The sequence below is a fragment of the Apis florea genome, unplaced genomic scaffold (assembly GCF_048593485.1).
Source record: "Apis florea isolate Af1SG1 unplaced genomic scaffold, ASM4859348v1 contig_3081_pilon, whole genome shotgun sequence".
Lineage (NCBI taxonomy): Eukaryota > Metazoa > Arthropoda > Insecta > Hymenoptera > Apidae > Apis > Apis florea.
The window spans coordinates 501,011-525,286 of record NW_028256703.1 but is presented as its reverse complement, the minus strand read 5'-3'; the positions used below and the strand labels follow the sequence as shown (position 1 = coordinate 525,286).

At 27.0% G+C, this 24,276-nt stretch overlaps 5 protein-coding genes across 7 annotated transcripts; 3 read left to right on the top strand and 2 right to left on the bottom strand.

The window, feature by feature from the left end:
• Positions 1-672: 672 nt before the first annotated feature.
• Positions 673-1,553, bottom strand: LOC116415139 (uncharacterized). The gene is made up of 2 exons (XM_031919361.2): positions 1,514-1,553; positions 673-1,205 (listed from the first exon to the last, which is right to left on the bottom strand). Exons 1-2 carry the CDS (start codon positions 1,551-1,553, stop codon positions 673-675), a joined length of 573 nt encoding a protein of 190 aa, XP_031775221.1.
• LOC100865752 (dnaJ homolog subfamily B member 13) lies at positions 1,407-4,588 on the top strand. 2 transcript variants are annotated; one of them, XM_086908708.1, is made up of 7 exons: positions 1,407-1,824; positions 1,895-2,019; positions 2,257-2,478; positions 2,785-2,929; positions 3,224-3,401; positions 3,722-3,893; positions 4,173-4,588. In XM_086908708.1, exons 2-7 carry the CDS (start codon positions 1,919-1,921, stop codon positions 4,465-4,467), a joined length of 1,113 nt encoding a protein of 370 aa, XP_086764834.1. In that variant the 5' UTR covers positions 1,407-1,824; positions 1,895-1,918; the 3' UTR covers positions 4,468-4,588. The 2 variants fall into 2 exon arrangements, with proteins under 2 accessions (XP_086764834.1, XP_031775223.2); XM_031919363.2 differs by having other exon boundaries at positions 1,408-2,019.
• A 555-nt stretch (positions 4,589-5,143) lies between these two features.
• On the top strand, positions 5,144-11,152 carry LOC100868430 (folliculin-interacting protein 2). The gene is made up of 12 exons (XM_003697774.4): positions 5,144-5,386; positions 6,340-6,541; positions 6,660-6,749; positions 6,841-6,920; positions 7,016-7,086; positions 7,186-7,305; positions 7,393-7,624; positions 7,766-8,098; positions 8,161-8,245; positions 8,342-9,645; positions 9,719-10,175; positions 10,331-11,152. Exons 1-12 carry the CDS (start codon positions 5,286-5,288, stop codon positions 10,541-10,543), a joined length of 3,288 nt encoding a protein of 1,095 aa, XP_003697822.1. The 5' UTR covers positions 5,144-5,285; the 3' UTR covers positions 10,544-11,152.
• A 119-nt stretch (positions 11,153-11,271) lies between these two features.
• Positions 11,272-14,426, bottom strand: CCT4 (chaperonin containing TCP1 subunit 4). The gene is made up of 9 exons (XM_003697775.4): positions 13,998-14,426; positions 13,518-13,570; positions 13,336-13,425; positions 13,015-13,266; positions 12,814-12,909; positions 12,574-12,735; positions 12,146-12,490; positions 11,785-12,036; positions 11,272-11,692 (listed from the first exon to the last, which is right to left on the bottom strand). Exons 1-9 carry the CDS (start codon positions 14,104-14,106, stop codon positions 11,447-11,449), a joined length of 1,605 nt encoding a protein of 534 aa, XP_003697823.1. The 5' UTR covers positions 14,107-14,426; the 3' UTR covers positions 11,272-11,446.
• Positions 14,427-14,583: 157 nt separating this feature from the next.
• On the top strand, positions 14,584-23,751 carry mon2 (Mon2 homolog, regulator of endosome-to-Golgi trafficking). Of its 2 annotated transcripts, none has more exons than XM_086908701.1 (25): positions 14,584-15,100; positions 15,267-15,398; positions 15,470-15,652; positions 15,740-15,976; positions 16,038-16,163; positions 16,227-16,424; positions 16,507-16,759; positions 16,830-16,983; positions 17,053-17,295; positions 17,389-17,675; positions 17,755-18,125; positions 18,512-18,724; positions 18,806-18,981; positions 19,078-19,240; positions 19,707-19,854; positions 19,929-20,182; positions 20,275-20,409; positions 20,503-20,753; positions 20,880-21,042; positions 21,135-21,278; positions 21,352-21,665; positions 21,775-21,959; positions 22,026-22,269; positions 22,506-22,582; positions 22,692-23,751. In XM_086908701.1, exons 1-25 carry the CDS (start codon positions 14,981-14,983, stop codon positions 22,859-22,861), a joined length of 4,941 nt encoding a protein of 1,646 aa, XP_086764827.1. In that variant the 5' UTR covers positions 14,584-14,980; the 3' UTR covers positions 22,862-23,751. The 2 variants fall into 2 exon arrangements, with proteins under 2 accessions (XP_086764827.1, XP_086764825.1); XM_086908699.1 differs by having other exon boundaries at positions 22,500-22,582.
• Positions 23,752-24,276: the final 525 nt, after the last annotated feature.

Here is a 24,276-nt window from a genome sequence, read left to right as displayed (position 1 = left end):
CAATTTTTTTTTTCTTGCAAAATATTAAGAAAATCAAATGTAAATCATCAAAGTTAATTAATCGCTGAAAATAAAAATAAATTGAAAATGAAATTTTTAAAATAATTTTTTTTTAAATCAATACTGATTACCGCTTAAAATTCAATTTACAATTTCTCTTTGTAGAATTTGTATATAGATGATTGATAAATGTATAAATTCATTCAAATTTGGTGATCTGTCATTTTTCACGATGTTTTATCCTTTTTTGTGTTTGTAAGGATACAAGAAACTATCGTGTACCTACCAAACGCGAGGCACGAACATTCAGTCGTATCGGTAAACTTCGACGAGCCGCTACAAACGCGAAAACGAGGTCATATTGGTTTGAAGAGAGACTATAGGCATAAAGCGTACCGGGATACTTCCTCTTATGCTCCGCGTCCACTTCCCGGGCCAGGGCAAAGTATTTTTCCTTTACGTCTTTTGCCATGTTCTTCCAAAGAATGCCTAATCTGTACAACATAAAAAAATATAATTTACAATATTCTATATATGCATATATACAATTATTTTTTAAATTATTGAAAGTATATAAAATTTGATTGCATCCAAAAAAAGATATTTAATACGAAGAACGAGTTTTCCGTAAAATAAAAATATAAAATACAAATATTTTACAACTATTTAATATTATGTATTATAAAGGAGAAAAACTAGCCTAACACTAATGTCCTTGTTAGACTCCCGAGGATTTTCCGCAGCGAGCTTTTTTCGCCATTCATTGGCAAATAACATGAAAGCGTTCGCTGGTCGTGGGATTTTTCGTTTAACTCCATTCGAATCGGCAATTCTCCCATCGATGCATAGAAATGCTGGGAATCCTTCTGGACGTATCTGCGATCGACCGAGTTGCTGCAGCACGAAGATTTTCTCTTCATCGCTTTTTTCACGATTACTACAAATCTGCCTCGCTTCCAACCGTATCTTCTTCTTTAATACATTCTCTTTATCGTTTTCCAAATCTTCGTCGTTCGTCGCCAAGGAAATCTTGAACATTTCTTCTTCGGATTTTTCCTTTTTACAATTTCCTCGCGATTTTTCAGGCGCGCTACAGGAGAACGAATTATTGTCGATTGCATGTTGACTAGGAGATGGACTGTCACAATTAGAAAATCCTTCGCAATCGCTTAAATTTTTTTCCTTAACTTCCGTTTTAACCGCGGCTGGAAATTATTTCATTTTATTTGTATTTCTTAGTAAAAAATATATTTTCATAGTCAAAGTTAATATTTTTTACAAAATATATATATATATATTTCTATGTTTAGATAATATTTGGACAATGAAACTGAATCAAATAAATTAAAAAAATAAAATTTCAGAGAATCTTAATAACGGTGTTTTGAAACAAAAAATCGTAATAAGAAATAAATTGTGTAAGTATTATCAATTACATTTTTATTACGTTGTTAATAATTCTGGCAACAATAATAAATAAAATTCACAAAGAAATTCTTATTTTGATTCTCACCTTTCTGCACGAGGTTCAAAATTAATTCAGAAGCATCCATGAGAATCTTTTCTTTAGATGGAATATCAATAAATAGCTATTTAATGATCGTTCTGTGTTCAACAATAAATGTCGGACATGAGACGTTTAATAATTACAAAAGCTAACACACGAGCGTAGATTGTATTTCGTTGTCGATAGGGGCGCGTTGGTTGTTGATAACACTTGAAAAATCGTTAAGAAACGATGCGATTTTCTTTCTTTTATTTTTTGATCGACATTCTTCCATGACATCAGCCGTGTATATGTAACAACAGAAGATAGTCGCTTGTGTAAGTGTTTCTTCCACCATCTTGTTCAAATTTTTTTTCTCTTTAAATAATACAATTTTTAAAAATTTAGCAAAAGAATAAAAATAGAATAATCATGTCATGCGATGAAACTTGTACATGTGATAAGCGCGGTATAGATTACTATGGTGTATTATCATTGACAAAAGATTGTGACGATTTGGAAATCAAAGCAGCGTAAGTAAGATAATATCAATTTATAATATCAATATTTTTTTCCTTTTTCTTCTTCGTCAATTAATCCGACAATAGTTCTATGTTGCGAAATATCATCAACACTAATAATGAATAATAATAATTAATTAATCATATTATATCGCAATTATTATTTTAATATAAGAATAAGCATATTTATTTTCAATATAATTTTTAATTTTTATTAAATAATTTATGTTATTATATTATAATTTTCAGATTTCGACGTTTAGCGATACGATACAATCCTAAAAGAGCAAAGGATGAAAGTTTAAGTACTATTTTTGCCTTGGTAACTGAAGCATACGATGTGCTTTCAGATCCTTTTAGAAGAACTGTATACGATCAATTCGGTGAGGAAGGTCTTAAAAATGGCATACCTGGAGCCGAAGAATTCATCTGTCCATATGTTTATCATGGAGAACCGATGAAAACTTATAGGTATTCGAATTGTATTATTATTACAGAATATTTCTTTTTAATTTTTACAATAAGAATATAAATAAAATATTCCGATAAATGTTAAAATACTAAAATAAGTGAAATTTCATAGAATATTATCTTTTTTTGTAATTTTACTTGTATTCTACCTTTTTCCCTCTAATTTCATACATTTCAATATTATTATATCAATTACATAATCCTTAACTTTATCTAAGCGTATGATTAACTTAACAATCACTTGGAAACTTTGAATATTTACGATCCGATCTATCTACACCTTTCTCATTAGAAGTATCTCTACAGGGAATTCTTCGGCACCGAAAGTCCTTATGCTGATCTAATCTACGCAGTAACGCAGTCTCCATCTCTGCTCGAATTTCCCGAGGGGCGGGGTATAAAACGTAAAGAAGAGCCTCTGATAAAAACCTTGTATTTAACCCTTCTGGAGGTATCGCATCGATATTCTACTTATTTATAATTTTCTATTCCCAGTTTTAATCAGTAGATAACGTGTGACTCGTCATATCAAACTATATTTTTTTACTTATATATTTTCATAAATCATAAATTTTAAGATTTATGAATACAAATTTATTATTCATTACATTATGTTAATCCCATTATCATTATTTATACAATTGATCAAGTATATTTTAAATTTCAAATACTCTAATACAGAGTATTATTCATTATTTGTGTTGATAATCAATTCTAATATACTTATTTTATATGATATGAATAGGTTTTTCTTGGTGGAATTAAAAAAATGAAGATACAAAGATTGGTTTTGATAGGGGATGATAAATCTACGACAGTGGTAAAGGAAAAAATTTTAACAATACCTATTAAACCAGGCATACCGACAGGAACGAGGATAACATTTCCAGAGGAAGGTGATCAAGGACCCACGAAAATACCTGGTAAATTATTAATGATAATTAAAAAAAATATTTTTGTCTTTCTTTTTAATTAATATTTAATAGAATATGCTCAAATTTAAATCATTTCTGTCCGATAAAATAAAAAGTATTCTTAATACATACTTTTATAATACGTAAACAAAAGTAGAATCAAATTCATTTTTTTTCCTTCGCAAAAATTTATTACAGCATTTTTACTTATATTGGTTCGAATTTCATAAAGAATGCATTTAAAATGCATCATTTCATGACGGACAGAAATGGGTTAATCGTAGTGGTTCGCATAATATCTTTACTCAGTCCTAAGCACGTCAGCGTAGCGGATGTAATCTTCATCACGGAGGACCGGCCTCACGAGACCTTCCGAAGAGAGGGCTCTGACTTGCACATGACGGTCGATATCTTTCTGCGAGAGGCACTGACCGGAACAGTGGTCACCGTCGACACCCTCGACGACAGAACCCTTCGAATACCACTAACGTCTGTCATCACGTACGTGTCACCATCTCCATTTCACCAATCCATTTTATTTTCTTTTCTTGCTTGTTTATAATTATGAATAATTATCTTATGTTTAACATAACAAATTCTAAAGATAAATAATTGTTGACAGATTTTTGTTAAATAAATTGACAATATTTTATATTATTTTATATTGTTTTATATTAATTATCAATTATTATTTTATAATAATAATATAATATAAATATAATATAATAATGATATAATTTATAAAAAAAATATGTAACATTCTTTTTTTTTATAAAATAGGCCAGATTATAAGAAACGCATACCTGGAGAAGGATTGCCATTACCGGAAAATCCAAAAGGGAAAGGAGATCTAATTATAACTTTTAACATTGAATATCCGGTATATATGCCAGTATCAAATAAAAATTATGTTAAACGAGCGTTTGATACATCAGAAGATATTAGGGATACAGAATATGTCCATCGTCTTATATTGGCTAATAAAATGCGTAGAAATATTGATTTTGATGTTCCTGTACGCCGAGATCCTAAAGATTATGAAGCAAAAGAATTAGACTTTATTTGTAACATTTAATTTTTCCATATTTTCAACTATTTTAATGCATCGATTTATTAACTCTTTAAATATTTAATTTTAGATGTATATACATTTAATTTTTTGCAAATAAAATCACTATATATTTTGATTCGTTAAATGATTTTACCAATTTGATAAATGTTATTTAATATATATGTATGCAATGAGTAAACAATATTTTTTGAAGTTCTTGATTCTCTTTTTAAAATAACATCTTTTTCTAGATACTTTACACTTCTTATGGTTTTATCGAGATTTTTTAATATAATTTTTTTTATGTAAAAAATAAAATAAATAAATAGGAAACTTACTAACCACTTACTAACTTGAAACTTTGTTAAAATATTTATAATCGTCTAATAATTTTTAAAGGAAAAAAAATTCAAATATGATTGCAACGAAATCGTTAATATTGACGAGTACTGCACTCTTGCGGTATACTCTACAACTTCTACCATAATCAAATTATCATGCGCAGTCAATAATCGGTTTCGATTGTACGAATTTGTTTTTTTTCCTATTCTTATCATGCTTTTGATATTTTTATCAACATTTCATTGAACCGGTTCCCTGGCCTGCGAGAAGTGAAATAAATAGTGACGGCAAAGAACGAAAAAAGCCAGAAAACATTCCATTCGATGTCGACTGAACGGGACATAGTAATCTCGGGCAATCATATGACTCCTCCGCACGTGACTTTATTTACAGTTGACTGATACTCGTGAACATGTATGGTGCAGTTCCTTGTGACATGATAGACCGAAAACGAAACAAAGTTAGCAAGCAATGCGGTAGCTATAAACGATCGTTCGTTTATGATGCCTTTGCTTGATAAGCTGTTCCTTTCGAGGAAGAGTTTCAAAAACAACGTTCAAACTATTGTAGCATCAAACGTTGGAACAGAAGAAGATGATAGGTGAGAGTAGTTGCCTATTTTTTTTTTTTTTTGAGTATACCTCGATATTTATTCCCATTCATTTTATTCGTACGTATCTCTTTATATCGTCATTGTTCTATATTTATCGATCTTATTCATGCTTTCGATATCTATTGCTGACATAGCGTATCGATCATCGAAGCCTTCCATATTATTTCAACAATTATTCTATATTTCTCCTATCAGAGAAGATTAATTTTTATTGAAAAAAGAGAAAAGAAATATATAACTTGTTATTTTTTTTGAAGTCCATATTTTCAATCTACCTTAACCTATTTTGTGTTACATTCGTTTCTATTTGTCCGTTGGCGGGAGACATAATCTCATCGTTACTAACATGCTCGTGACTTGGCTTATGTATCGATCTACAAAATTGACCTCTATATATTAATTCTTTACGAATATTTACGAATATTCTAAACATTTTTAATTTATTTATATTGCACATTTATTATTTATATATTTTTTTTATTATATTTTAACAAAAAAGTAATTATATCTTTATTGAGATCTTGATATATAATATAGATAAACACTGAATAAAAATATTTAATAAGAGATTTAAATTATTTATTATAAATTATATTGAATTTTGCATGATATTATTTTTAATAATCGTAAAATTGCTATACATTTAAAATTGATATTTGCTATACATAGATTATAAAGTTACATAAGGAAAACTAACTATATTATTTCAGTATAATATTAGAAGATTACAAATTAAGATTAAGATATTGTTTCATATAATTTCTCATATAATCTCATATGAAACAATTTCATTTTATTTATTTACATGATTTTTTTGGCATACCATGATTTATTAGCATGATAATATTTTTTGAAGATCAATTCAACAATTCAATTTAACAAATTCTTTATTTTTGATATTATTATCAGTTTGCATTGTATATGATTTTCAATATTTGTAGAATTTCAGCGTTATGTATTGGAACAAGTCGAGTTCGAATCTTATTGTTTCGAGAATGCGAATGGCGCGGAAGAAAACTTCTTTTCGATTCTCTTTCTTTGGAGAAAAAATGGTGTAAAAATAAAACAGCTATGTTTAAGCTTAAAAACAATATTGGCTCAAATGATGATTCAATTAATTTCGGAAATAATCGCATTTTTGAGGTAATGAAAAATTATTGAAAAAAACATAATTTTTAATTAATATTATATAAAAAATTGTAGAATTTAATTAATATATTTTTCAAGATATTATTTTATATGCATAATTATAAATTTTTAGCGAGAAAAGATAAGCGAAGATGATGTGAGTTTATTAAGCGAAATGGTGTTTGGTACCGTAGCGATGACATACAGAGGATCTTCATTTAAGGTAAAATATAAAAACAAAATTCTATTGAAAATAAATGATATCAATATTTTATAGAAACATAAAATAATCTTTTTTATGTTTATTTATCAAGATCCATTCAATGAATTCACCATCTTGCATCATGTGCACAAAAGTTTTTCCAATTACAGAACACAATATATGCAAACAAAGGTAAGCTTATTGGTTCTTAATAAGACAGTTATCGATTTCACATTACATTTGATATATGGATACAATATTTGATTTATTACTTAATCATGTTTCAGCGAGAAAGTTTCGGACGAAGGATTAGGCCGTTCCGTGAATTTTGATTCTAATTCCAGTATGCAAACTATGCGTATGTAGCACTTGCAAAATAATATTATGATATTATTAATTTAAATTAAATTAGATATCAATTGAAATTAGATATATAGATAAAAATTTAATTTTTCAGTATCTCGACCAAGTTCTGGAAATTTATCGGGATTGGAATTAAATGCTGATATCAGAAAAAATTCTACTTGTTCTAGTACTGGTAGTGGATGGAATATAGATATACCGCCACCATCAGGGAGTAAGTTAAATATATATTGATTCAAGTTGAACTATGTAAAAATTTATTGGCATTTATTTTTTGAGATGTAATATGATATTAATTCAGGTTCACAATCGTTGGAGAGTAATGGATCCTCTGGTATTGGTAGTCTTTCGAGTTTACGTCGAAGATGGTTACGATCAGCATCTACTTCTTTAACACGATCAGATTCCGATGATACTTTCGGAATCCAATATTGGACCGAGAATGGAAATGATAATAAAAATAGTCATGTTAAACGTCATAAAACGAGACTTGGATTAACGATGTTAGTGCAACTAGCTGAAGGTCATGAAAGGTTGAAATTTAATTTAAGATTATTAATGAATATTTTAATTATTAATTTAATTTATTTTAATTTTAACTTATCTCATTTTATATAAAAATTTATTACATCAAAGAATAATAATTTAAAAAAGTATGTTGTTTTACATTACAGAAAAATAGAAACTTGTTTATTAGAGCACATGGCTTTATTAGAAGGAATGCTGGATCGTTTACGATATTTCTCTATTGAATCAAGTAATATCAATGTTCAAAATAAGGGAATGCAGCTTCCTGAACGACTCTATAGATCTTCTTCACGAATCATTGTTTCGTTATTGCGTTTACTTACAAATATAAACGCAGATTTATATTCACGCACACCTTTATTGTGGCATGATGTATTACTTAATTCAGTGAAAATAGAACATAAAATGAGTATGTTGCATCATAGTTTGGAACAAATGTGTCAATTGCTAGATAATACTGATACAAAATCAACTAATTTGTAAGTATTATAAATGAAATATTATGCTTTTGAAGCAAAATTTTAACATTTATATATTTTAGTTTTTTAAGTACTGTTGTAACTGCTGTTTTAACATATCATCTTGGTTGGATATATACTACACTGCCAATTCATGATCGACAATTGGTAAATAATTCAGATTTTTTTTATAATTCCTTGATTTAATTCAATACGCTATATGTTATACTTAGGAACAAAATATATAAATTATATTTTTTTCAGATGGAGAAATTAGGTACCTGGTATCCTTGTAATCCATTATGGGCTCAGTTAGGTGACTTATATGGTGCATTAAGTAATCCTATCAAGATTGCACATACAGTTGTTGCGGGTGATCCTCAAAAAGTTAATTTGATTAATTCTGTTTTATTTTTTTTGTCATATTTCATTCGTAGTGGAGTAGTACAGAAACGACAAGAATATTGTTGCGTTACTGAACAAGATATTCAAGAAGCTGCAAATCTTCTAGAACAAGCGAAAATAAAACGACCGCATTTATTCACAACAAAAATAACGTGTAATGATCGAGAATCATTGACATCACAACGTGTATTACACACATCTATTAGAAAAAAAATTCCTGTACAAGAGGTTTCATATGATACAGAAAGTGATAATGCTAGTATACAAAACTCTTATCCTCAATACAACACCGAAAGATTAAGAGTAGAAGGATCTATTAGCTCTCTTAAACGTAGCATTACAATGGAATCAAATCTAGATTCGTTTGCGTTGAAACCATCAGAATCTGAAAGAAATACAAAATTTACTTTGAAAGAATTTCCTCCAGATAATGATAACAATGTAAAGAGTATTGTCGACAAAAAAACTTGTGCATCAAGCAAAGTTAAAATAATAGTTAACGAAATTGTATCACAAGATATAGACATGACAAAGACTGATATACAACACTATCCTGAAGTTTCTCTGCGAAATTTTGAAAAAAAAGTGGATAGTGATAATAGTGATAATTTAGAAGAAACATATATAAATTCTAAAATAGATACTTTTCAAGAATTTGATAATACGCGTACATTAAAATTATATTCCACTAGACCAGAATTTGAAACTGGCCAAAGTACAGTTAACGAGATGAAAGATTCCTATGTCTTTTTTACACTTGGCGATGAAGAAAAGTCTGTGAAAACATTGTCACGACCGCGACTTGGATATAATTGTCAATGTTCATATATGTTCACAAGGGTACCAAGTACATCTGCACAATTGCCGGAAGGTGTGTTGAGAAAAATTATTCAAAGAAACTTTCCTGAATCATCTAAAAGTATTCAGTCACCAGGAGTATCTCCAAGATCTTTAAGGTTTTGCCAAAGATGTAACGGGGAAGGTTATATACCATCACAGAATTATGATAGTTATAAACAAGTTCTTGAAACTCCTACAAATGCAACAGAAGTATTACGTACTTGCGGTAATACTGTAGGTGATGGAAATGTTGGATTATCTAGATCAAATAGTCTAGAAACTTTGATGGAAGCTAGCAGTGTCGTTGAATTACCTATGCCGCGGTTAGTGTCGCGGACTATAATAACTATTGACAACAGATAAGATTAATTGTAGATATAAAATTTCTAATTACAGAACAAAAAAAATAAAGAAGACTGATTTACCCCAGGATACTGGTTTTACAAGGACACTTCTACAAAATAGTATAAAATCTGAAGAATCACAGGGATTAAATAATTCTGAGTCATCCTATACATGGGGTTTAGTCTTACAAGGTTTATTAAAAAAGAAAAAAAGAAGAAAAAAGAAAGTTGTTCAACAAGAAGAAAATAAAAATGAATCTGAAATAAACAAAGAATGGTGGTACTGCATACGTGAAGAATGTCTTGCCAGTGTACGTTTTCCGATTATTGATCAATCAATTGCCGAATCACTTTGTATTTTAGCCGATTTAGATACTTGGCATGTTGGAATTATATCTAATAATATGCCCTTACATACTGCGCCATTACCGATTGGGATGTCAAGACTTGTAGCCAATATGTTGGAAAGCTTTGCTTATTTATGGCGAAAATATCACTCAGCTTCACAAGTAAGAAATCATATTATTATTAATTTCAAATGTTAGGTAGAAATATAAAAAGATGTTTTAAACATATTTTTAAACATTAAAAATATTTAAAATAATTATTTTATTTAAAACAAGATATTAATAATATATATTTATAATTTTTATTTCAATTATAGTGTATAGGTATATTGGAAGCAAAACTAAGAGAAATGTGGCTAAAAAGTGAAGCATTAGCAGAAATGTTATTGACAACAGAAATATGCAATGCTAGTATTGCAAATCTAACATATGCTCTCGATCTCGATGCAGCAGATGTACCACTTTTACTCGCAGTTGCAACTTCACACACACCAGAAATAGCCCAGAGATTTGGTCTCACACTTACTTGACTGTATCTCATTTTTATCATGATTTTTATTTTAGGACATGAAGTCCTTTATTGTCCAATATAGAGTAAGCTATAAGTTAACTATATATATTTTATTATTTGTTTATAAAATATAATTATAGATTATTTTATTGGGCGACCTATCCCAATAAATTTTAAAATTTTTTAAATGAAAAAAGTATACAAATGTTAAAAACATTTTTCTGATAAATTATATTAAGATTTAAACCAAATGTTTATTATATATGTGTTAAAATGTTTTAATTTATTATGCAATACGTAGGAACATCTAATTTTGCATTTAAATATTAAATTTTAAATATATATTTTATATTAAAAAGATTTTAGAATCTTTAAAATTTTATAAAATTATCAATAGTATTAATATTCAATTCAATGAATGGATAATACATTTTATTAAAAATAGAAATGTACAAACAAAATATAATCTTGTATGAAAATTATATTTGTTTTTTTATATGACATAAAGAGCTTAGATTTAATTCTGCAAAGACGAATAATAAAATTTAAATTAATTTTTGTACTTCTGTGTTTTGTTCAGCATTAATTTTCAAAAATCACACAAAATAAAAATAATTTTTTACATGCAGTTTATTATTCTTATTAAAAAAATAACTTTCATTCCTCATAATTGTACATATTATCTAATACATATTAATATTAATGAAATTAAAAAATATAATTTATATAAGAAGAATATAAGATAAATTGTTTTATGAAAGCAGATTTATTTTATTTTAAAATACAATGAAAAAAACAATTCGATTTTATTAGTTTAATAAATCATAAAAATATTAGAAGCTAAATATGAAGTCAAAAATGTAATGTGATACTTCATAATCCAGACAAAATTTAAATTTTGCAATTTAAATTTGAATACAAATTATTGATTTGTATTCACGATATCATCGATTTTTAATATACTGCGAACAGTTTCCGAAGCAAGTGTAATAGCACTTGTAGAAACTAAAAGTGGTTGAATCACGTTTTCTTCTAAAATATTAGTAATTGAACCCTTTCTCACATTAATTCCAGTAGTATGTTCACCTTTAGCATGCCGATTTCGAAGTTCTGTTACAGTTGCAATAGGATTTAATCCTGCGTTTTCTGCTAGTGTTGATGGAATTATCTATAACATTTCGAAATACATATTTAAGAAATGTGTTAAAAATTTACATGTATTTCTAGAACTAAACTATAAAAATATTATATATAATTTACCTCAAATGCGTTTGCAAAAGCATTAATGCAATAAGCATCAACACCTGTTAAAGTTTGGGCATATGCTCCTAATTTTAATGCAAGTTCTATTTCAGGTGCACCACCTCCAGCAATTAAAGCTTTTTGCTTCACTAAACAGCGCACTACGCATAGTGCGTCATGTAGCGAACGTTCTGCTTCTTCTAGAACCAATTTGTTACTGCCACGTACAAGAACTGTTACTGTAGGCCCAGGATTTTGTATTTTGGTAATCTACAAAATAAAAAAAAAAAAAAATAAAAAAACAGATTAAAAAAAATAATATTTACAATAGGAAAATATTACAATTTTATACAAATCATATTTTTTTAAATATATTAACCTTAACAAATTTGGAGCTTCCGGTTTGTACTTCTTCGCATAATTCAGCGTTAACAAGATTTTCAGCAACGAAATGATCTAATGATGCGATTGGTCTGCAACCTAATGTTTTGCATACAAACGAAATATCTTCGCGCTCAATATCTTTAATTACCATAACTTTAATTTTATCTAAGAAGTGTATAGCTAAATCACTAACAGCATCACGAAGAATAGATTTTTGTACCAAGAGTACATTACAACCAGTTTTTTTAATTTGTTTCACAATATTTAATATATAAGTTCTTTCTTCTTTCAAAACGCGATCCATTGCAGCATAATCGGATACAATTACATTGTGATCCATCTAAACCAATAAAAATATTTTATTTATAAATCGAATTTTATATTTATATTCACATTCACATATTTTTCTTTTTTGTTACTTACATCCGTTTTAGGTGGAGAAATGCAGAATTGAATTAAACCTATTTTTGCTTTTTCAATACGCTTTGGCCCATTAACATTACAGGATTTCTGTGTAAAAATTAATCCTTCTACAAGTTCAGTGTCTTCAACTGTGCCACCTAACTTTTTGATTACTTTTATATTCTATAAATGTAATAATATTAAAATATAAATTTAATATATTTGTTACTTAAATAAAATTTTAAATATCTATTTTCTTACATTGAGATCTACAGTACTTTCTTTTCCTTCTTCAGTAACTTTTAATACTGCATCTACAGCTAATGGTGCTAAAAGACTTGACTGTTGAAAGACAACCTTAAAAAGAAGTATTGCATATTAATATTTTATGAACTTAAAATATTATTTAAATTTCAATTTATACTTTATAAATATCTCAAAATAATATTTATAAACATATACTTTTGAATTTAGGGAGGTTGCTGCAGCTCTAATTAATGATTGTTTGTCTCTTAAATCAACAGGAATAGACATATTTGTCAATATCTCTACAGCTTTAGCTGCAGCTTTTTGAAAAGAATCACTAATCAAAGTAGGATGTATTCCCTTCTGTAATAAACGTTCTGCAGCTTCCAAAAGGGAACCAGCTATGACAACAACACTAGTAGTACCATCTCCAGCTTCAACATCTTGTGCTTTTGATAATTCAACTAACTAAAAATACAAGAAGATATGAAAATAAAAAAACTATTTTTAATGTTTTTAATGTTAATAAAAAATTACCATTTTTGCTGCAGGATGTACAACATTCATTTCCTTTAAAATAGTAGCACCATCATTTGTAATTGTAACTTCTCCATTTCCTGCTTGAATCTAAATATATATAACAAAACTTAAGTACTATAACTTAATTAAAAATAATTAAAAGAAGAAATTTAATTGATAACATATAGATTTAATTTTACCATTTTATCCATTCCTCTGGGACCAAGACTAGTACGAATTGCATCACTAACAGCTAAAATATTAAGTAAATTTATATAGAAAAATTTTATTTAAAAATATATAAATATACATCAATATAATTATTATAATTTATTCATAAAATTTAAATTTAAATAATTTCAATTATTATATATACGCATACATGTGTGCATGTTTTAATTATTATATTATATTATACATAATATATACATTATATATTATGTATAATATAATATATATATATATATATATATATATATATTAATTATTTAAATATATTTAATATGTTTTAAATTTTATAAAATCAATTTTGATATTTCTTTTAGATTTGTTATAATAAAGTGATTCAATACAGTATGTTAAATATGACCATATAAGGTAAAATTTTTGTTAAAAGTATAAAAATTAATTGATGTAGAGTGAAATATTTAAAATATATTTTAATATTATTATTTATTTACCTTTTGCAGCATTAATATTGCTGCTACGAATATCCGTTGGTTTACTTTTATCTTTATAAGCTTGTCCATGAGCATTTCGCCCATCGCCGCTTGCCGTAATTGCAGTCATTCTCGACAAGTTAGTTACGTTTCTTAAATCGGGTTGATTACGAAGTTTATATGCGAGTTTGTAAGGAACTTCGTTCCTCTGTGTATTGGAAATGGTTTCTCGCGACACTTTTTCTTATAATTTATTAAACACTTTAAGAAAAAATATAATTCCTCTCAATATGAAAGCACGATTGAAACACGCCGAAGAAACGACTGGAAACCTCAGATTATAAATCTTTGAGATTGGATGTATTGATAATATGAAATACTGTGTAGTACTGTTCAGTATTACATAGTGATTCGTCAAAGAAAGTTCGTATTATGAAAATCCTCAGCATTCTACAAATTTTATTTAATTTAAATTACATGCTATAAAGATATAATTAATTAAAATACATAGTAAATACTAAAATTTATATGTAAGTATAATTTCAAATAACATATTGTTTGATTGTAGTATGAGTTTCCACTCTAGTTTAAAAATTAATTCGAGATTAATGATAAAATATGATATCGATATATATTATCAGCGCCATTGTACTCTACAGTTTATTATTTACATGAATGTGTTACAATTAAAATGCAAATAACTGATAATCGTAAGAAAATACGATTTTTAGAAAAGTTTAATCAAAAGATTAATAACATATCAAAATAATTATTTTAGAAAGTGTTATTAAGATGACATAAATTTAAAAATGCGTACAGACAAATCCACTAGATTGTCACCTGTTCGTTGTCATTTCTGATAATCGGTATGGGATGTGCCAACTCACCTACTCTCAGTTAGATACGAATTTTCTTATGGCAATATGTATTCCTCAAGAGATTATTTATAACTTACAATGAAATAGATTTTTATGATAACACTATAAAAAAAGAATTTTGATATAATGGCAAGTACAAGTATCGGAGCTAATTCGGAAAATACTTCCAAATTTTTGGAATCGCTACAAGCTGACTTGAAAGTGCTCGCCTCTGAGACGAAAAAGAAATATCCACAAATCAAAGAAGTATGTTATTATTATTAATTATAATATTTAATTGCATATTATTATATATTATTAAATAAAAGTTAGGTTAGTTTTTTAATTTTGTATCTTTTAAGTTTTTTTCCTATAAAGTTACTTATATCATTTTTTTTAAAGAGTTAAAATAAATATATATTTTTTATTACAGTCATGTGAGGAAGGAATTGCAAAGATAAGAACAGCTTCAAATGCTTCAGGTGCTCCAATTTATTATATTGTTAATCAAATTTTATATCCTTTAGTTCAAGGTTGTGAAAGTAAAGATGTAAAAATTATTAAGGTATATTTGAAGCAATAAATTTATATTAATTTTAATGATTTTATATTTATTATTTATATTATTTATTTCAGTTTTGTTTAAATATGATGCAAAGATTAATTACTCAGCAAGCTGTTGATCAGAAAGGTGCTCGTTATATCACAGATACATTATGGATGTTAATGGAAACAGGAACAGAAGAAGTTAAAGTTTTACAATCTGTAACTCTCTTACTTACTAGTAATACTATTGTTCATGGAGAGACACTTGCAAGAGTAATAATTTATTTATCTGTACAATAAAAGATCTGTAATATCAACATTTTAAATAATATATGAGAATAATATATATTTCATTTTCAGAATTTGGTTTTGTGTTTTCGTTTACACTTTACAAAAGATTCTACAACAATTAATACAGCAGGAGCTACAGTAAGACAATTAGTTTCATTAGTGTTTGAGCGTGTTGTTGCAGAAGATGAACAAAGTCCTGACAATGAAGATTCAGATGAAATAAATTTGGAGGAATTAAAAATTCCTACTAATCAAGCACCTAAAAGTTTAGGACCATGTGCTGCTGATGCATATTTAATGTTTCAAGTAAGTTCATTTATATAATTTATTAAATTGTTTAACATTATTACAAGTAAAATCTTTTTAGGATTTAGTGCAATTAGTAAATGCAGATCAACCTTATTGGTTAATTGGAATTACAGAAATGACACGTACATTTGGATTGGAATTGTTAGAATCTGTATTAACAAATTTTTCATCAGTATTTTTTAAGGTATTTAATCACAATAATAATGAATTTATATGTGTATAATTATTCAATTTTTAATTTTTTCAGCATCCAGAATTTAGCTTTTTGCTAAAGGAGAGAGTATGTGCACTTGTAATCAAATTATTTTCACCTAATATCAAATATCGTAATTCAGTACCAGCATCACTGCAACAAGCTACACCTTTAGATAAACCTTACTTTCCTATTAGCATGCGGCTTCTTCGAGTTGTTTCTATTTTGATACAAAAGTATCATTCTCTCTTGGTATATATTTTAATTTTACTTCTTCTTTTTTAATATTTTAAAAAAAATATTAAAAATAAAAAAACGAGTTTAAATTTTTTAGGTGACAGAATGTGAAATATTTTTATCTCTAATTGTTAAATTTTTGGATCCTGATAAACCAACATGGCAAAGAGCTTTAGCTTTAGAGGTTTTACATAAGATGACAGTACAAGCTGATCTTCTGACGAACTTTTGTGAATGTTATGATTTGAAACCTCATGCAACTAATATTTTTCAAGATATCGTAAATAGTTTAGGTGCTTATGTACATAGCCTTTTTGTTAATCCTCAAATGATGAACCAAACTAATATGGGTAAATATTAATTTATTATATTAATAATAAAATATTATCTCTAAAATCATTAATATGTCTATGATATTAGCCACAAGTACAACAATTCCTCAAAGTGCAGCTTCTCCATTATTTACGGGAATGCCTATTGGACCTGGTGTTTCACCTCAGCCAGGTTTTTATTCGCGTGGCATTTGGTTACCAGTTGTTGCAACATTTACAAGTGGTCAAGCTAAATCAACTTAGTAAATACATTTTTAATTGTTTACAACAATATTATAATAATTTATACAAATGATTTAATTAATTTTTAGCCTGGATATGCTTGACAAAGTTGAGCCACCACAGATTCCCATTGGTTATGGAATAAGTATAGCTTATGCATGTTTATTGGATATTATACGATCTATAGCTCTTGCAATTAATGGTACTAGTGATACTGGAACTGGAAATCAATCTTATAAACCTAGCGAATTTGAACGAAAACTTCATACTCAACTCATAAATTCTAGTTGGTGTGGTTTATTAGCAGCACTAAGTCCTCTTATAGATGCAAGGTAAGAAATATTAATTCGTTTAATTATTTTATTAATATGATATTTAAAATTTATTAATAATGTATAAAAATAATTTTTTATTATAATTATTAGCACCGATGAATCTGCGACGGAAAATGTATTAAAAGCAATACAAACTTTTGCATCCCTGTGTGGACAATTAGAGTTGCAAACTCCACGTGACGCATTCATTACTGCGATATGTAAAGCATCATTGCCTCCTAATTATGCATTAACTGTATTATACAATGCTCCTCAAGGTATACCGACTGCAAGACAACAAGAATCCACTCAATATAATGTAACTATTGGTGAACCAGATTATAGGCAACAGGTAGTAGCAGTTGGTACTCCACTACCTACTGCTTCTTTACCAGTTGGTATGTAATGATAATTTAAAATTGATAGATATTTTATACATTCGTAATTAAATAAAATGAGAAATTTATTTGTCAAAAGGTGCACATCAAGGTCCAGTTATGTTAACAGCAAAAAATTTACAATGTATGCGCGCTTTGTTATCACTTGCACATTGTCATGGAAGCATACTTGGTGGAGCATGGCATTTGGTACTTACAACATTACAACATCTTGTCTGGATACTTGGCTTAAAACCTTCTACAGGAGGATCTTTGAAAGCTGGAAGAACTGCAGCTGATCCAAATGCAGTACTTACAAATGCAGTTATGGCAGACTTACCTGTACTTAGCGCAATGCTTAGCAGGCTATTTGAAAGTAGTCAACATCTTGATGATGTAGCTTTACATCATTTAATAGATGCGCTGTGCAAGTTAAGTCATGAAGCTATGGAATTAGCTTATTCTAATAGAGTAAGTATCAAAATAATTCCTATAATATTAAGATTAAAAAAAACAAATATTTATTTTATATATATATATAAAATAGAAAAGATAGATCTAGAATTAGACTAAAATTACTACCTATTATCTATGAATATCCGAAGTTTATTTAAATACGTTTCAGATTTTACTTGATAAATCAATTCAATATTACTTAGATAATTGTGATTATTGTATTATTTTTTTATCCATATCAATTAATATTCTAATTTCTCATGGATAATTTTAGATTTATCTTTGTTAAATTTATTTAAATCTTTGTTAAATTTATTTAAATATAATTAAGTAATTATAATTTGCAACTTATTTTTTAAAATTTCTTAAAAGGGAAACAATAATTTGTATATGTGTCTTAGGAACCTTCCTTGTTTGCTGTGGCTAAACTTTTAGAAACTGGTTTAGTAAACTTACCACGAGTAGAAGTTTTATGGAGGCCATTAACAAATCATTTGCTAGAAGTTTGTCAACATCCGCATATTCGTATGAGAGAATGGGGAGTCGAAGCTATTACATATCTCGTAAAAATGGCACTTCAGCACAAATATCCACAACCTTTGCGCGATAATCAAGTATGCTTATTTGATAAATCATTTTATAAAAAATAAATGTAAAAAATTGAATAAATGTAAAATTTCTTTTTTCATTTATAGAAGTTGCAGACATTACTTTTAGGACCTTTATCAGAATTATCATCAGTTCGTCATGGAGATGTAAGACAACGACAATTGGAGTGTGTTTTACAAGTTTTACATGGAGCAGGAGAAACATTATATCATGGCTGGCCCTTGGTACTTGGTATTATTGGAGCAGTATCTGATCATCATGGGTAAATTAAACAATATAAATAATATAATTACACAATATAAGATCTCGATCTAGTCAAATATAATTTATTTTAATTTTATAATAATATATTTTACAGAGAAGCTTTAGTTCGAATAGCTTTTCAATGTTTACAATTGGTAGTAACTGATTTTCTACCAGTGATGCCTTGGCGATGTCTTCCACTTTGTGTTGACACAGCCGCAAAGTTTGGTTCTCAGACACAAGAATTAAATATTTCATTAACTGCTGTTGGTTTAATGGTAAGAATGAATTACCTATGATTAAAATGTTTTAATTTTTTTTTTAATTCTTATTAATTTTGTTACATATATTTTTTTTATTTCTTTTCTTTTTTTTAATATGAGAAAAGCCTGGAATGTAATGCCCGTATTACGCGAATTCGGTGACTTTTGGTTTAAACTTTCGATTACAGATTATGGAATTCCTTTCAAATACATCAGAGCAGAAACTCATAATTAAAAGACATACAAGTACATACATTCAATTATAGAAGAAATTAGAAGCATCTAAAATTCTTAATATCGAAGTGAAAAATGAATAAAATTAAAATCAAGACAAATCAGGCAAATAAAGTTTATTATGATCGTGTTCATATAATTCTTTTGTACCGTTTAAAAAATATATTGATAAATCATTAATTAAGATTTTATATGTTTTATAAATTATATTTAGTTTAATGTTTATATTTTTATATTATTTTTTCAGTGGAATATAAGTGATTATTTTTATCAAAATCAAGAGAAACTTTGTGTATCACTAAAAGGAGATTCGTCATCTGTATTTCCGGATTTTCCTGGTACAACAAATATGCCACCCTTTGATAAGCTTTGGATGTGTTTATATGCAAGATTAGGTAATATATTATATTGTAAAATATTATATGTGAAATAAAATATCGCAGATTATTATATATATATTTTTTTTAAGGTGATTTATGTGTGGATTCTCGGCCTGCTGTACGCAAATCAGCTAGTCAAACTCTATTTTCTACTATATCTGCACATGGTAGTTTGCTACATCAACCAACATGGCAAGCTGTACTTTGGCAAGTCCTTTTTCCTTTGCTAGATAAAGTAAGAAGTTTATCTAATTCTGCCAGTAGCGAAAAAGTGGATACTAGTGGGAATATACTTATTCATCATAGTAGAAACACAGCACAAAAGCAATGGGCAGAAACACAAGTAAATAATAATATATTTTATTTAATACTTATATATATATGTATTTATAACATACATTAATGAATGTGGATTAATGAAGGTAATTCATGCAGGTATTAACATTAAGTGGCGTTGGAAGAGTATTTAATACAAAACGACAACTATTGCAAATGTTGGGCGATTTTCCTAGAGCTTGGTCTCTTTTATTGGAATTTATAGAAAATTCTGCACTCAGTAAAAATAACGAGGTACATGCATATAATGTTTATAGTTATAAAAGAAAATAAATTTATGAAATAATTATATTTTATTATTTATACATTTAATATTTTATATTATAGGTATCATTGGCAGCTTTAAAATCATTTCAAGAGATTTTATATCTTCAAAAAGGAAGTGATAATAACGAAATAATTCATTCAAATGATTCTGAAGCATTATGGATTGTTGCTTGGCGCGTTTGGCTTAATATCGGAATGGAAAGTACAACACCACCTCAAGAAGGAGAAACTGAACCTTATGTACCATCTCAAGCATTTTTAACAGCATTAGTTCATATATTTCCAGCTGTTTTTCAACATATTAGAAACAAGTATTTATATTTATTATATCTTTGATGTAATTAATATTATTTCTATCTAAAGAAAAAATTCACACACACACATATATATATATATATATATATATATATTTTTTCGTTGTTTTTTTTGTTTCTTAGATTTACTAGTCCTGATTTACAAAAACTTTGTATTGTACTAAAAAATGCAGTCGCAGTTCCGGTACATGGTGAATCAACACCGTATATTTTACCTACTATGCCAGATGTTGTTCTTACTCATTTACAAGATGGCGTACTTCATTCAATGGAGCTTTTACAAAAAGTATATAATTTATTTCATTATCAAAATTTTTTTTTAAATTTTTAATATTAATTAAAAATTAAATTTTAAATATTAATAAAATTTTCTTTTAGGAAGCACTGAATGGACCTGATAATTTACGAACCATGATTGTTTTAATATTTCTTCAACTTTTAAATTTTTCAAAACTAGCTTGTGAAGCTCCTACTTATGGTAAAATTCCAACAAAACACATTTCCCAAATTAGAGGTGTATCTGTACGTATTTATTTAATTTTAATATATAATTAATCACTATTGTTATTAAATAAATATTATTTAATTTTTTTAGACTGATTGGGTGACTATGAATTATGTTCCTTTTGGAGAGAAAGCTTTATCAATGATTGTAACATTGTATCAAAAGACAGCACATGAAATGGCAGTCATAGAGGGACAAGTTTTAAAGCATATTATAGAAGCGTTGCATGTGCCTTTGTCAATGAAATATGCTTGCCCATCACCAACAACTTGGAAATTAGCTGTTACTAGTTTGCTTGCTGTTTTACATACTGGTTTACCTTTAGCTAGAAAATATTCAGAACAATTTCAAAGTATGTGGCCGGAACTTGCGAGTACCTTAGATGATTTTCTATTTCCAAAAAGGTAGTTAGAAATAAAATTATTATATTATAAAAAAGATTATAACATAGAAATATATTTTCATTATTTAATCTTTTCTTGTTAAAATTAATATTTTGATATTTTATTACAGTGTATTAAATGTAGAACGAGGTGTTGAAGAAATTCAAGCAGATGAAGCTGTAGACTGTCAAGTGATGGAACTTTTACGAGATGAAGTTTTACCACATTCTCAACATATACCTCATCAGTTTATTTTACGAGTAGTTATGTTACTAAATAAAGGTTCCATACATTCAGCAACTACAACAAATATTGGTAAATTTTTATTTATATTCATTGAAAGAAAAACTTTGAATATAAAATTATTGTTTTTAATTATAGAAAATAGTGGAGAAACTAAATTAAGAGAAGAATTTGCAAAAACATGTTTTGAAACGTTACTTCAGTTTTCTCTATTGGATGGGTTAAATAATGAATCAGATCATGATACAACCAAAAACTCTGAAAACGATGAGGGAGGTGTTGCTGGACGATTAGCAGTCACTGCACTCCTTCATAGGTTCCAAGAAGTTTTGCGACGATATATTGAAAATGAGAGGCGAAGTGGAAAATGTCCATTACCTAGGTAATAGTTTCGTGTAAAGTTCAAAATTTTTTTCTTAAATAAACACAAACTTCGATAAGTTAAATTATTTTAATTAATTATATTAATAATTGAGCAATACCATTTTGAAAATATAAAATAATATATATATTATATATATATAGATAGAATGTCTCACTTTAATTTCCTCTTATGAGAGATTAAAATGGGACATCATATATATAATTATTTATTATATTAACCTTTCCTAGGTACAGATTATCAGAAATTTCATTTGTTTTGAAAGCTGTTGCGACACTTGTGGTTTCGCTAAAAAAAGCACCACCTAATAAAGGTAATTATATATACGAAAAATAATATTTTCTAATACTTTCTAATATTTTTATAGTAACATATAATTTCTTAGATTTTATTTATAAATGAATTTAAATTTTATTTTTTAGTTGAGAGATCAGTTTGGGAACAACTTATTGGACTATATCCTTGTTTAGTAGAATGTACAATAGCTACAGCATCAGGCCAAGTATCAAGATCATTACGAGAAGCTTTGTTGCAATATCATGATTTATTGAAACCACCACTTCATAGTTCTACAGCATCCAATGGTGTTTGACCATTGCATTCTTTGCTTCTAATTCGAAATAATAATGTTTGCTACATAACCAAGTAGTAAACTTTTTATAACTACAACTACGTGTACAATAAATTTTGTCATAAAATTTTTACTTCCATGTACACGTATAAGGTAAAAAATCTAAGGTGAAGTATTTTTAAAAAAATCTTCAATTTGTATATGTACCGAAAATCTTATAAGTTCTCCATTAACATACAACAAAGGTAAAAATGTTATCTTTATCTTTATAATATAAATATTTTAATTCTGTAAATTACAATAGATTTTGATAGAATGATATATTCAATTATCAATTTTAACACTTAAAATGTTAATCATAATAACTTTAATTATTTATTTGACATTTTTAAATTTATATTTTTTTCAAATACTTTGATTTGTACAAAAGTGACCACGAATTTATTTTTTATTATAATATCTTAAAAAAATAACTGCTATATATAGCATAATATTTATAAATAATAAAATTTATATATAATTTTTGATTAATTTTGAGTTAGCATTATTATCTGTAATGAGCAAGAAAAGTAATATAATGTGGTCTTTCGTATTTGAATGAAATAGTACATGAAAACAGTAGTTTTAGGAAGTCGAAGCAAGTATACAAAAATTGTTTTAAATATGTATTTGATTAAGCGAAAATTGATTTATCATAAATTATACATATATGCCATGCTGCTGTACATATTTGATGTACAACTTGGCTATTGTAAATATTGAATTAATATTGCGATTAGAGTATATAGTACGATTTTATAAATAATATGAATTATTCGCTATTCTTACATTGATATAATAAATTACATTGAAAAATTATGATATAATAATGTAAATAGCCACACAAAAATTCAATAAAAGTCTGAAATATTTATTGCTATTTTTGTATAGAAATTGTGCCTTCATACATTTTTAGGCTTTGTATTTTTTAATGTTTTTGTAAAAAAAGCACAAATTTTTATATTATGTTTTTGAAAATATTTGTAAATAATCGAAAATATTAAAGTTTGTCTTTAAGAATATTGAATATTGAATTATCTGATTATTATATACAAATTATTTTTATTTTGTATATAATTAGTTATAGTATTATTTTATTATATCTAAAATAATTAATTTAGATATGTATATAATATAAATTTATTTAAAATATATGTAACATATTTAAAAAAGTTAGAAAGATTATCTATAAGTATAATTATCACAAAATAAATATCTGAATTTATTATATATTAGAAATTTCATATATATAATTTTTTTTTACATGTAATTTTCTATATGTAATATTTGAATTTTTGGATTCGTATAATTAATTAATATTTAGAAATAGTACTTGGTTCGATTTCTCTTAATGTATAATCGCCTTAAAAAGAAATATCTTTAAAATATAGATGTCG

What these genes read in the sequence shown, in the direction of transcription:
- LOC100868430 (XM_003697774.4), top strand. Translation starts at nt 5,286, where the DNA reads ATGATGCCTTTGCTTGATAAGCTGTTCCTTTCGAGGAAGAGTTTCAAA. An exon ending in GGAACAGAAGAAGATGATAG is followed by an intron (nt 5,387 to 6,339) that starts GTGAGAGTAGTT and finishes CAATATTTGTAG; the next exon opens with AATTTCAGCGTTATGTATTG. An exon ending in AATATCACTCAGCTTCACAA is followed by an intron (nt 10,176 to 10,330) that starts GTAAGAAATCAT and finishes TTTCAATTATAG; the next exon opens with TGTATAGGTATATTGGAAGC.
- CCT4 (XM_003697775.4), bottom strand. Translation starts at nt 14,106, where the DNA reads ATGACTGCAATTACGGCAAGCGGCGATGGGCGAAATGCTCATGGACAA. An exon ending in TACATCCTGCAGCAAAAATG is followed by an intron (nt 13,267 to 13,335) that starts GTAATTTTTTAT and finishes TTGTATTTTTAG; the next exon opens with TTAGTTGAATTATCAAAAGC. An exon ending in TTTCTCCACCTAAAACGGAT is followed by an intron (nt 12,491 to 12,573) that starts GTAAGTAACAAA and finishes TTATTGGTTTAG; the next exon opens with ATGGATCACAATGTAATTGT.
- LOC116415139 (XM_031919361.2), bottom strand. Translation starts at nt 1,553, where the DNA reads ATGGATGCTTCTGAATTAATTTTGAACCTCGTGCAGAAAG. An exon ending in TTTGAACCTCGTGCAGAAAG is followed by an intron (nt 1,206 to 1,513) that starts GTGAGAATCAAA and finishes AATAATTTCCAG; the next exon opens with CCGCGGTTAAAACGGAAGTT.
- LOC100865752 (XM_086908708.1), top strand. Translation starts at nt 1,919, where the DNA reads ATGTCATGCGATGAAACTTGTACATGTGATAAGCGCGGTATAGATTAC. An exon ending in GATTTGGAAATCAAAGCAGC is followed by an intron (nt 2,020 to 2,256) that starts GTAAGTAAGATA and finishes TATAATTTTCAG; the next exon opens with ATTTCGACGTTTAGCGATAC. An exon ending in TGTATTTAACCCTTCTGGAG is followed by an intron (nt 2,930 to 3,223) that starts GTATCGCATCGA and finishes TGATATGAATAG; the next exon opens with GTTTTTCTTGGTGGAATTAA.
- mon2 (XM_086908699.1), top strand. Translation starts at nt 14,981, where the DNA reads ATGGCAAGTACAAGTATCGGAGCTAATTCGGAAAATACTTCCAAATTT. An exon ending in GGTCAAGCTAAATCAACTTA is followed by an intron (nt 16,984 to 17,052) that starts GTAAATACATTT and finishes ATTAATTTTTAG; the next exon opens with CCTGGATATGCTTGACAAAG. An exon ending in CACTCAGTAAAAATAACGAG is followed by an intron (nt 20,410 to 20,502) that starts GTACATGCATAT and finishes TTTATATTATAG; the next exon opens with GTATCATTGGCAGCTTTAAA.